We start from the raw sequence: 12311 nt of genomic DNA, 5'->3' as shown, positions 1-12311 counted from the left end.
TTGATATTAACATTTTTATAAAATAAAAAAAGTACAGATGGTATATTCTGACTCCTATTTTTTTCATTCATATTACTAAGTAAAAACAACCTAGAAATTCAAAAGCATTATATATAAGCCTTGGGTATGGAAGGATTGAGAGAAGTTACAGGATTGTTTTATGGAGACTTGCACTTATGGTCTTCAGAGCAGCATCACCTGGAAGCTTGTTAGAAATGCAGAATCTCAGGCTCCAATCCATATGTTCTCAATCAAAACCTGCATTTTAAAAGGCCCCTGGTAACTTGTATGTACACTATGTTTAAGAAAAACCATCTAAACCACCATGTGTTATGGGATGAAAAGAATCAATGTTAGAAGATACAAATGGATGCTTTGTAATAAATACTGTTATCTAGTACCTAGCAAAAGCTTGAACTTACACAAACATAGAACTTTGGACAGACTTAGTTTTTGCACGTAATCTTATATAATCTTACAACAGAGACAGTCACATGAGATATAGATCTATACTCTCTTTTAATACAGATTTTTTTTGTTCTGAATATGGTTGCTATTACAACCGTCAAAAACAAAAACTGATATTTTAAATCTTCTTCTGAATCTTTTTTAAAGTAGTGAGGATTGAACCCAGAAGCACTCTACCACTGTATCCCCATCTCTTTTTACTTTTTATCTTAATACAGGGTCTCACTAAGTTGCTGAGGCTGGCCTGGAACTCTCAATCCTTCTGCCTCAGCCTCCCAAGTATCTGAGATTATAGGCATGCACCACTGGGTTTGACTGCTTATGAAATCAATTTTTTAACAAATCATTTTTAATCAATTTATTAAAATAGTTGACTTAGACATCTGTGATGGTGACTTCAGCCTCCACACCTTGCTCAGTACTGATGAAAGTAATCTGCTTAACAACCTCAGAAGGACTGTGCAAGTCAATTAGTCGCTTGTGGATGAATTCTCATCTGGACACAATCTCAAGTCTTGGAACCTTCACCACAAGGCATTTTTCTTGAGTGATTCTCAATGTCTTGATAGGCATGTGAACAGGTCCTTTCACTTGAGATTCTTTTCCTTTATGGCTCTGATCAAGTCAGTTCACACGATCTCCAGCAATTTCACATAGCGGCTGGTGGTGGTGTCTTTCTGGTGTCTTTAAAAGCCATGGCTTTTTGAAAAAAATAAATAAAATTGACAAATCCTTAGCCACGCTAATGAAGAGAAAGAGACAGATAACTCAAATTACTAAAATCCATGATGAAAAGGAAATATCACAAGGACATTAATGAAAAACAGAAGATAAACAGAAACTATTTTGAAAATTTAAACTTCAATAAAATAGAAAATTTTGAAGACATCAACAAATTTCTAGAGATAAATGTCCTACCAAACTGAATTAGGAGGACATACACAATTTAAACAGATCAATTTCAAGCAATGAAATAGAAGATGCCATCAAAAGCTTACCAATTAAGAAAAGCCCAGATCTGGGCACGGTGGTGCACACCTTTAATCCCAGAGGCTCAGGAGGGTGAGGCAGGAGGATCGTGAGTTCAAACCAGTCTCAGCAAAAGCCAGGTGCTAAGCAACTCAGACCCTGTCTCTAAATAAAATACAAAATAGGGATGGGAATGTAGATCAGTAGTAGTTAAGTGCCCCTGAGTTCAATCCCTGTACCAAAAGAAAAAAAGTTCAGGACCAGATGGATTTTCAGCCAAGCTGTATAAGACCTTTAAAGAAGAACTTACACCAATATTCCTCAAATTATCCCATGAAATAGAAAAGGAGGGAATCCTTCCAAATTCATTCTATAAAGCTTATATCATCCTGATACCAAAACCAGACAAAAGACACATCAAGAAAAGAAAACTTCAGACCAATATCCTTGTTGAACATAGAAAATTCTCAATAAATTTCTGGCAAATTGCATACAAAAACATATTAAAAAGATAGTGCAACAGGATAAAGGGCATTCGATCCAGAGAAGCAAGGTTGGTTCAACATATGGAAATTGATAAATGTCATTCATTATATCAATATACTTAAGGACAAAAATCATATGATCATCTTAATAGATGCATAAAAAGCATTTGACAAAATATAGCACCCCTCCATGTCCAAAACACTAGAAAAACTAGGGATAGTACAAACATACCTTAATGTTGTAAAAGGCATCTATGCTTAGCCCAAGGCCAACATCATTTTTTTTTCCCCTGTGGTGCTGGGGATTGAACCCAGGGCCTTGTACATGTGAGGCAAACACTCTACCAACTGAGCTATATCCCCAGCCCCAACATCATTATTTTTTTTAATATTTTAGTTGTAAATGAACCTTTTATTTTATTTATTTATATGTGGTGCTGAGGATCAAACCCAGGGCTTCACACATGCCAGACAAGTGCTCTACCACTTAGCCACAATTCCAGCACCCACAACATCATTCTTAATGGAGAAAAAGTAAAAGCATTCCCTCTAAGAACTGCAACAAGTCAAGGAGGCTCTCTTTCACTGCTTTTATTCAACACTGTCCTTGAAACTCTAGCTAGAGCATTTAGACAGAAGAAAAAAACTAAAGGGATACGAATAGGAAGAGAACTCAAGCTATCACTGTTTGTCAATAACATGATTCTATATTTAGAAGATCCAAAATAAATCCACCAAAAACATTTTAGAACTCATAAATGAATTCAGTAAAGTAGCAGAAAACAAAATTAATATCTATAAATCAATTGTGTTCCTATACATAAGTGATGAATCCACATAAAGAGAAATCAGGAAAACTATCCCATTCAGAGATATATGAAAAAATGTTTAACATCTCTAGAAATGCAAATCAAAACTACCCTAAGATTTCATCGTACTCCAGTCAGAATGACAATTATAAAGAATACAAGCAACAATAAATGTTGGTGAGGATGGGGAGAAAGGTACACTCATACATTGCTGGTGGGACTGCAAATTGGTGCAGCCATTATGGAAAGCAGTATGGAGATTCCTCAGAAAACTTGGAATAAAAACACCATTTGACCCAGCTATCCCACACCTTCATCTATACCCAAAGGACTTAAAATCAGCATACTACAGTGACACAGCCACATCAATGTTTGTAGCAGCTTGATTCACAATAGCTAAGCTATGGAATCAACCTAGGTGCCCTTCAACAGATGAATGGATAAAGAAAATGTAGTAGATGTGAGGGCGATCTGGCTGCAACATCTGTCACCCCACTGATCACCAGGGTTGATTCGGTTGATCTGGCTGGCTAAGCTGGTGTCCCCTTTCTCCCTCACCGCTCCCTGTGCATCCCTCCCAAAAGACCGTTCTTCAGTCAAGGGTATACAAGTAGCTGCACTCTCCTGATAGAAGCTCCAAACAAACTCTCAAGAAAATGTGGTATATATACACAATGGAATATTAATCAGCCAGAAAGAAGAATGAAATGGTGGCATTTGCCAATAAATGGATGGAGCTAGAGAATATCATGCTAAGCGAAATAAGCCAGCCCCCAAAAACCAAAGGTTGAATGTTTTCTCTGATATGTGGATGTTAGATCACAATAAAAGGGGAGGGGCTAGAGAAGAATAGAGTTACTTTGGATTAGATAGAGGGAAGTGAAGGGAGGGGAGGAGGTGTGGGAGTAGGAAGGATAATAAAATGAATTAGATAGTATTAGCTTATGTGAATATATGATTACATAACCAGTGTAACTCTGCATCATGTACAACCAGAAGAATGAGAAGTTATACTCCATTTATGTATGATGTGTCAAAATGCATTCTACTGTCATGTACAACTAATTAGAACAAATTTTTAAAAATCCAGCACTCATTCATGTCAAAAACTCACAGCAAATTACCTAAAAGAGTTTTACAAAGAACATCTAGCTGAACCCTATAGTTGACATCATACCAGATGGTGAAATACTGAAAACTTTTCCCTGTAATCAGGAACAAAGTTGTTCTCATCACTTCTACTAGCCACTGTCCTGGAAAACCCTATCAGTACAACAAGACAAGAAAAAGAAATAATTATCATACAGATTGGAAAGGAAGAAGAAAAATCATCCTTATTTGCAGATGACAAAAAGCTCTAGAAACCTGCAGAAGGCTGGGGAAGTAGTCCTGTGGTAGAGTGATTACCTACCACACACAAGGCTCCAGATTTGACCTCCAGCATTGCAAAAAATCTCATCAAGCCAGGCATGGTGGCACACAGCTGTGATCCCAGCAGCTCAGTAGGCTGAGGCAGGAGGATCACGAGTTCAAAGCCAGCCTCAGCAGAAGTGAGGCACTAAGCAACTCAGTGAGACGCTGGCTCTACATAAAATAAAAATAGTGGGGATGTGACTCAGTGGTTGAGTGCCTCTGAGTTCAATCCCCAGTACCACAAAAAAAAAAAAAAAATCTAATCGAAACTTGTAAATGAATTTAGCAATGCTATAGGCATAAAGTTAATATATACAAATAAATTGTATTCCTACATATTACAAATAAGCAAATGAAAACAAAATTAACAATAGGATCAGAAAACATATGATACCTAGGGACAAATTTTGAAATATGTTTAATTACAAATGAAAATGACTAACATTGCTGAGAGACATTACATTACCCTAAATAAATAAATTCATAAATTGGGAAACTGATTATTGTTTAGATAATACTCTCCCAAATTAATCTATAGATTACCCACAGAATCACGGATTAGTCTCAGAAACAGCACACACAACAAGATAAGCCTGGCCCAGAAAAGTATATATCTTATGATTCAATGTATGCGACACTCTAGGAAAAACCAATCTTATCTATAGTGACAAAAATCAGATATTTGTATGGAGATGGAAGGGCCTCAATAAAACTCTGGGGTGGTAAAAGTGTTTTATATCTTGATTGGAGAGGCTGTTACATGGGTGTATGTGTACCCCTGTTAAAACATCAAACTGAGCCAGGCGTGGTGGCACATGCCTGTTGTTTCAGCTACTTGGGAGGCTGAAGCATGAGCACAAACTTGAGACCAACCTAGGCAACACAGAAAGACCACATCCCCCTGCAAAAAAAAATCTATCAGACGGTACAATTAAAATGTGCACATCCTATGAAACATAAATTTTACCTGAATAAAGTTGACTTTGAAAATGAGCTCTTTACACATCTTTACCCTGATTTCAAAATCAAAGTATTATAAAAAGTGTAAAATAGTTCTAGACATAATGAGAGGTGCACATTTAAAAGTGTGATTCAACATGAGTAAGTAAAGCCTTATTTATTTTATTGAAAATGTGTTTGAAAGCAAAGCTGAAACCACCGTAAGGTATCAAACACAGGTGTGATGCACAGCTTCCCAAAGCCAACGACTCACCATGGCACCTGTTCCCCACAATAAAACTGAACTGGGTTCTCCGTGGTATTCTTTCACTGGTAAAGTGTTCTTGAACTTTTTCAGGGATCTTTTTCCTTACATGTTCCACTACAAACTTTTCCTTTATTTAAATGATTACTGAGTGTCTCTCTTTAATGCAGAAGTCTGCCCTGCCCCAATTCATCTTCTTCTTTTCTTTCATTTTTTTTCTTTCTCATGAAGGATGTGGCCACAATTATCCCAATGCCCAGGTTATATTTCATGAAAAAACTTGTCTCTGCCTGAGCTGCTTCATGGCACCTTTTACCTCCTCGTTCCTCAAGGTATAAATGAGAGGATTCAGCAAAGGGGTGACCACAGTGTAGAAGACAGACACCATCTTGTCAATGGAGAAGCTGGTGTCTGGCCGAGTGTAGAGGAAGATACATGGCCCAAAGAAAAGAGCGACCACCATGAAGTGGGCTGAGCAGGTACTCAGGGCTTTCCGACGTCCTTCAGCTGACTGCTTTCGAAGAGAAACCAGGATGACTGTGTAGGAAGTGACTAAAGCCAGGAAACAAGTGAGAGAGATGGTTCCACTATTGGACACGATCAGCATTCCTGTGAGGTACGTGTCTGTGCAGGCCAGCTTGATGACGGGAGGCACATCACAGAAGTAGCTGTCAATAATGTTGGGGCCACAGTAGGGCAGACGAATGGTCAAGAAGGTCTGCACTAGTGAGTGAACAGTGCCCCCCAACCAGAGAGCAAAGACAAGCTGTACGCAGACCCTCATGTTCATTACATTGGGGTAGTGTAATGGAGTGCAGATAGCTACGTAACGATCGTACGCCATGATGGTCAACAGAAAGATCTCAGCGCAGGCAAAAAGATGTAGGAAGAAGAGCTGAGCAATGCAGTTATCAAAGGAAATGGTCTTTCTCTCCAAAAGCAAACCCTCCAGCATCTTAGGCACAGTGACAGATGAGTGGCAGATGTCAATTAAGGACAGATTGCTCAGGAAGAAATACATGGGGGTGTGGAGACGTGAAGTAAAGAAAATGGTAATAATGATGAGAATGTTCCCCAAAAGGGTGAGCGTATAAGTGATTGAGAATGCCACGAAAAACAGTATCTCCAGCACCCAGTTGTCAGTGAGTCCCAAGAAGACAAATTCAGGCACTCTTGTTTGGTTTAGAGCTCCCATCCAATGAGCTTTCCAAAGGAACTTGCAGAGGAAAGAGGGTGATAGTTAATTTAACTTTGACATTATGGAATGGAACTCATTGAAATGATACTGTGTTCCTATCTAAAATGCGTATTTATTATAAGGCTTATAGGATATAAGACCAACTTAATAATAATTATTACAACATGCCCACTACATATCAGGAGCCAGGCTAAGCACTTCATGTACACCATTCTATTTAGGCATAATCGCTCCTATCTTGCAGATGAGATCAGTGAGATTTGACAAGAATAAATAAACTTCCCAAAACCCTTACCCATTAGTTAAATGGCTCTTTTCATCAGACTACTCCATTGATAGAATCAAATTAACATTCCAAAAATATACAATCCCTAAATAAAATCACTGAGTATTTAACTTACTATCAAATTAAATGCACATTCAAAACCTATAATGGTTTATTGCATGCTTAACTTTTTTAATGTGGTGTATTTTTTATTTGTTTTCTTCTCTCCAGCCAAACAATTTGCTCTGCTCCAGGCATGCTACCTCCACCTACCTATTTTTCAAAATCTTTGTTTTTATTTATTATTTTCCTTCCACTCAGAAAACACATCCTGTGGGAGGGTGAGGACGGGAAGAATAGAAGAAGCCCATTGGATTAAACAAAGGAGCATGAAGGGAAGAGAGTGGGAAGAGGAATAGGAAAGACAGTAGAATTAATCAGACATAACTTTTCTATCCTTGTATTTGAATACACAACCAGGGCAACTCCGAACCATGTATGGCCACAAGAATAGGATCCTAATTAGAATAAATTATACTCCATGTATGTACAATATGCCAAAATACACTCTATTGTCATGTATATCTAAAAAAGAACAAATTTTTTAAAAAAGGAAAACATATCCTGTAACCAAGTGTACTCTCCTCACCTCATTGCAACCAATAAAATTCTATTCATCTTTTATCTTGAACTCTCTCAAAGAGCACAACCTTTAAGAAAACTTCCCTCATGTGACCAAAGCTTACCTTTTCCCTTTCATATTTCTTTTATGGTTCTTGATTGTAAAGGAAAGTAAAATAGAGATGTAATTTAGCTCACAATAAAATTAAACTTTTTCTTAAAAAGTAATAAATATCTGTGACTTATCACTCATAGCATGTAGATATTTTACATGCAGCAAGTAGGCAAAAATATTTTTATTTCAACCAAACCGAATTTTAAAAAAGAATCCAATCCTTCCTTCAGAATGGTGTTAATAAGTTACTTAAATAACTTAATTTTTTTAATAGTGTAATATGATTTGTCCTCTAGGAGATATTATTGTTCAAATACTAAAGTCATATTACCTCTAATTCCATAGTGGTTGACTGGCCAAAAACTATAACATTTTGGGAAATAATCATCACAAATCACACAAGCAAAAAAGAAAAATGTGGGCTGGGGATGTGCCTCAAGCGGTAGCGCGCTTGCCTGGCATGCGTCCGGCCCGGGTTCGATCCTCAGCACCACATACAAACAAAGATGTTGTGTCCGCTGATAACTAAAAAATAAATATTAAAAAATTCTCTCTCTCTCTCTCTCTCTCTCTAAAAAAAAATGCACTCCATCCAATTAATTCACTTTTAGGAATCTCCTAAAGCATCCAAACACAGAGAAAGCAAAAATCAAGGAAATATTAACTATCATGTTATTTTTAAAAACCTAACAGTAGTGGAACTTGACTAGAATTGTATACAGCCATTAAGAATGATAGTGACAACTAATTGAAATAGTAATGATAGAAGGAGTCAATCAAGTACAGCAAGTCAATCAGGGCAGGAAAGAGAAGGAAAGGGAAGGTTCTGGGGAATGAGATTGATCAAAGGATGTTATATACATGTACAAATTTGGCAAAATGAATCCCAATGTTGCATATAATTACAATGCAACAATTAAAATTTTCAATAGAAAGAATGATAGTGACAAAAGATTACCAACATGAAAAGACATTTAAATATAATACATATAAGCTTTGATAATACATTCTCAACAATTTGAAATATATGTAGCGTTCTGTTATCAAAAGACAAACAGCAAATCAGAAGAAAATATTAAAACATGTATGTCTAAAAATAGAGAACATTCCTTTATTCAAAGATCTCAAAACTTGATAAGAAAAGACAAATGACTCAATTGAAAATGAGCAAAGAATACAAATAGGAAAAGAACAGGGAAACACTTGTGAGACGTAAATATAAATAAAAAGATGTTCAACTTTAGTAGTACATGAAAAAATACATTTTGTCTTTCATCAAATTGACAAAACTATAAAGCACTCTTTACATGCTGCTACTAAAAATAAGTATTATTAAGACTCTTTGGAAAATAATCTGGCAGGACCAATTAAATTTTTAAATGTTTATAACTTTAGACCAAGGAATTTTAGTTCTAGGACTATGTTTTACAGAAATAAAGAAACTGATAACTAAAGATACATTTGTAAGCATTTTTAGTAAAACAAGATATTGGAAACAAACTGAATGCTCATCAACAGAGGAATAGATAAATACTTTTAATAGTATGGAGTATTATGGAGCCATTAATAAGAATGAGTTAGATCTATGTGTATTAACCTAAAGCAGTGATTCTCAACATGGCTACATATTAAAAGCACCTAAGGAATGTTTACAAATTTTGATGCCCCAGGCTCACGCCAAACAATTAATTCAGAATCTCTGGGAGTTGGACCCATCAGGACTGTTAAAGTTCCTTAATGATTCCAATATATAGTCAAAAATCACAAATTACTAATTTGAAGGAATGTCAACAGCATATTGCCGAGTAAAAAGAGTTCATTATGAATACATTTTACACCTGGAAGAAGGAATAAAAGAATGAATGAAAAAAAGAAATAAAGGAAGGAGTCAGAGATTTGTGGGTGTGCACACATATATACATAAATGTGATGCATCTATGTATGTACATACCCTTAAACAAATTCAAATATATTTCTGGATTCATGAATTATGTTTGTACATATTTAATCCTAAAAGGATAAAAGATAGATAGTGAAGAATACACACTAATTTTAACATAGGTTACCTCCTGAAGTGTGGAATTGAAAAGAATATTAAAGTTTTATTAATTTTCACATTATATTCTGTAATTATTTAAGTTTATGTATTAAGCATGAGTTTTAAAAAACCAAAGTATTAAAAGAATGCACAGGAGAAAAGAACAGGAAATTAAATTTCTGATTTTGTGGAATTATAAGCAATTTTTCCCTTCTGTGTCTAAGAGATTATGCTTTGAGTATTTTTACTCTTTGTTTTTTGGGTTTTGATTTGTTTTGTTTTTATGGATTAGGAAATAAATCCAAGGCTTTGTTCATACTAGGCCAGCACCCTACCACTGAGCTATTGAGGATCTTTCCCATACACTATTGGTCAGCAATGCATTAGAACAGAGAAACAAGAACTCTTTTTACTTTCAATGAGAAAGGAGAAGACATAAGCTAGTCATAAAAGTACATACAGTGCCTTCAAATGACTGGGATCTTCAGCATTTACTTCCATGAACCTCAGTTTTCTGAGCTATAAAATGGGAACTAAATCTATTTCTTCTGTATAATTATATATACATATATCTGAATATATATATATATATATATACACATACATACACACACATACACATATATATGTGAGAAAGATATATATATGTATGAATGAATGATGACTGAGTCTCTTGTTGGAAGGACTGAAAAGCAGGGAATGGGGAGAATTTCAGGCTTCAGTGTCTCCATGGCACAGAAGATCATCATTAAAAATTGAAGCTCATCGTGTACATTTTACTTTTGTAGAAAAATCTAGCAGGAAGTATGAATCTTGGGATACGCCTAAATTTACAAAACCAAGATAATTCCCTTGATGTCCCTAGGCTGTTTCCCAGCAGCAGATGGTATCTGTTAACATCTTCGTTACCAGAGCAACCTACACAGTGTTAGCGAAAAAAGAGTTTTAGTTCTAGATTTTTGACTTCTAGATATTTAACTTGGGAAAAATAGCTTGTTCTTTCTGGCCTTCATTTTTCACATCTGTACAAATAATGAAAGTACTCAACCCTGCTTCATAAAACTGTAACAGAAAAGCTTAACATATTGCCTGCACTTGAAGTGCATAAAAACGTGGTCATTTTCATTGATAACTAAGACATCCCTGAGAGAAAAAGTCGAATAAAATTTCCCTAAGTGAAAATGTAGGTCATGTAAGTTTCAGCAGCCTAAAACCCAGACCGTGAAAAAGCAGGTGAAAGATAAATGAGGGGATGGGGATGTAACTCAGTGATAGAGTCTTGTTTAACGTACTTGAGACCCTGAGTTCCATCACCAGCACCAAAAAAAAAAAAAAAAAAAGGAAGTTAACAAGATTAAGTGAGTGTCAGAGCAGGATCTTAGCACATGAAAAATTATTCTGTCAGATCTTCCCTTAGCTCTCCTTTCCCAATTTTAAGGTCCCAGATATCTCTCATGGGGACCCTTCTGATTGTTAAAAAGAAAATAAAACCACTTCCCGATTACACATTACCTGGTTCATCTTCTTTATAGCACTGGATTTATCCAAATTATTTTCATGCATGAATTATTGTCTGCCTCTCCAAATATTAACCCCTTGAAGGCAGGGACTAGGCCGGTCTTTACTGCCACTTCCCCAACACTTGGATTCATTAGGGGATGAGATCCCAACAGTCAGCCCACAATATTTTTGGCAGTGACTAAGATCCATACTCCAGGAGAAGAGAAGCCACTGCAGAAATGTTGAGCAGTTTCTACCCTAAATATTTCTTTAAAAAAAAAACACATAATTGAAATTGATAAACAAGAATACAGTGCCTGTTCAAAGTAGAGACTTATCACTCTTCTGGTTTTTTGTTTGGGGAATTTTTTGCAGGCGGTTACTGGGGATTGGACATAAGGCCCCACACATATATATGTGCTTTATGCCTAAGCTACATCACTAGCCCCTGGTTTTTTAAGATTATATTCTGTTTGTTTATTTTGCAGTGCCAGGGTTCAAACTCAGGGCCTCCCACATGCTAGACAAGTGCTGTATCACTGAGCTACATCCCTATCCCTAAAGATTTTATTCTTCTAGCAAGGTGCCTTGGTGGACGCCTATAATCCCAGTGACTCAGGAGGCTGAGATAGGAGGATCACAAGTTTGAGGCCAGCCTTAGCAATTTAGCAAGACTCTCAGCAACTTAGCAATACTCTGTCTCAAAATAAAATAAAAAGGGCTGGGGGGTGGAGCTCAGTGGTAAAGCACCCCTGGGTTCAATCCCCAGTATCCCCCACCACACACAAAAAAAAAAAAAAAATTTAAAGATTCTATTCTTCTAAGAGTTGCCGAGCACCTCCTTCGACCTTTCCATCACAACTTTGTCTACTTCACCATTCTTGCTCAGTCCTTGACCTCCATCATATTAGTTTTTTCTTCTCTTTCCTATCTCCTGAAAGTTTTTTAAAAATAATAATCTAGATAGCTTAGGAAGCATAATAAAAAATTGGAAAAGTGATTTGTGTTGGAATGGACCATAAACCTGAGGAAAAGAAATGTGCCCACAAAGATGTTGTTAGTGACATTTGAGCAGTTCCATGTTTCCGTGAACACATCAATTTTGACTCCTTGAATCACCCAGTGAACATACAGATGAATAACTCGGCAGATGGAGTCTTTCATATAGAAAGAAGTTAAACCTAGGGCTTGCAAAATACGAAGGTTAAATAGAAAATACAAAATTC

General features: G+C 36.3%; 1 protein-coding gene across 1 annotated transcript; it reads right to left on the bottom strand.

The window, feature by feature from the left end:
- Positions 1-5616: 5616 nt before the first annotated feature.
- Positions 5617-6543, bottom strand: Or4e2 (olfactory receptor family 4 subfamily E member 2). The gene has a single exon (XM_076848151.2). The coding sequence runs from the start codon at positions 6541-6543 to the stop codon at positions 5617-5619; it is 927 nt and encodes a 308-aa protein (XP_076704266.2).
- Between the last annotated feature and the right edge of the window lie 5768 nt (positions 6544-12311).

Source organism: Callospermophilus lateralis, chromosome 3 (assembly GCF_048772815.1).
Source record: "Callospermophilus lateralis isolate mCalLat2 chromosome 3, mCalLat2.hap1, whole genome shotgun sequence".
Taxonomy (NCBI): domain Eukaryota; kingdom Metazoa; phylum Chordata; class Mammalia; order Rodentia; family Sciuridae; genus Callospermophilus; species Callospermophilus lateralis.
This window is presented reverse-complemented; position numbering and strand designations above follow the sequence as displayed.

Coding starts and splice junctions, on each gene's coding strand:
- Or4e2 (XM_076848151.2), bottom strand. CDS start 6,543: ATGGGAGCTCTAAACCAAACAAGAGTGCCTGAATTTGTCTTCTTGGGA.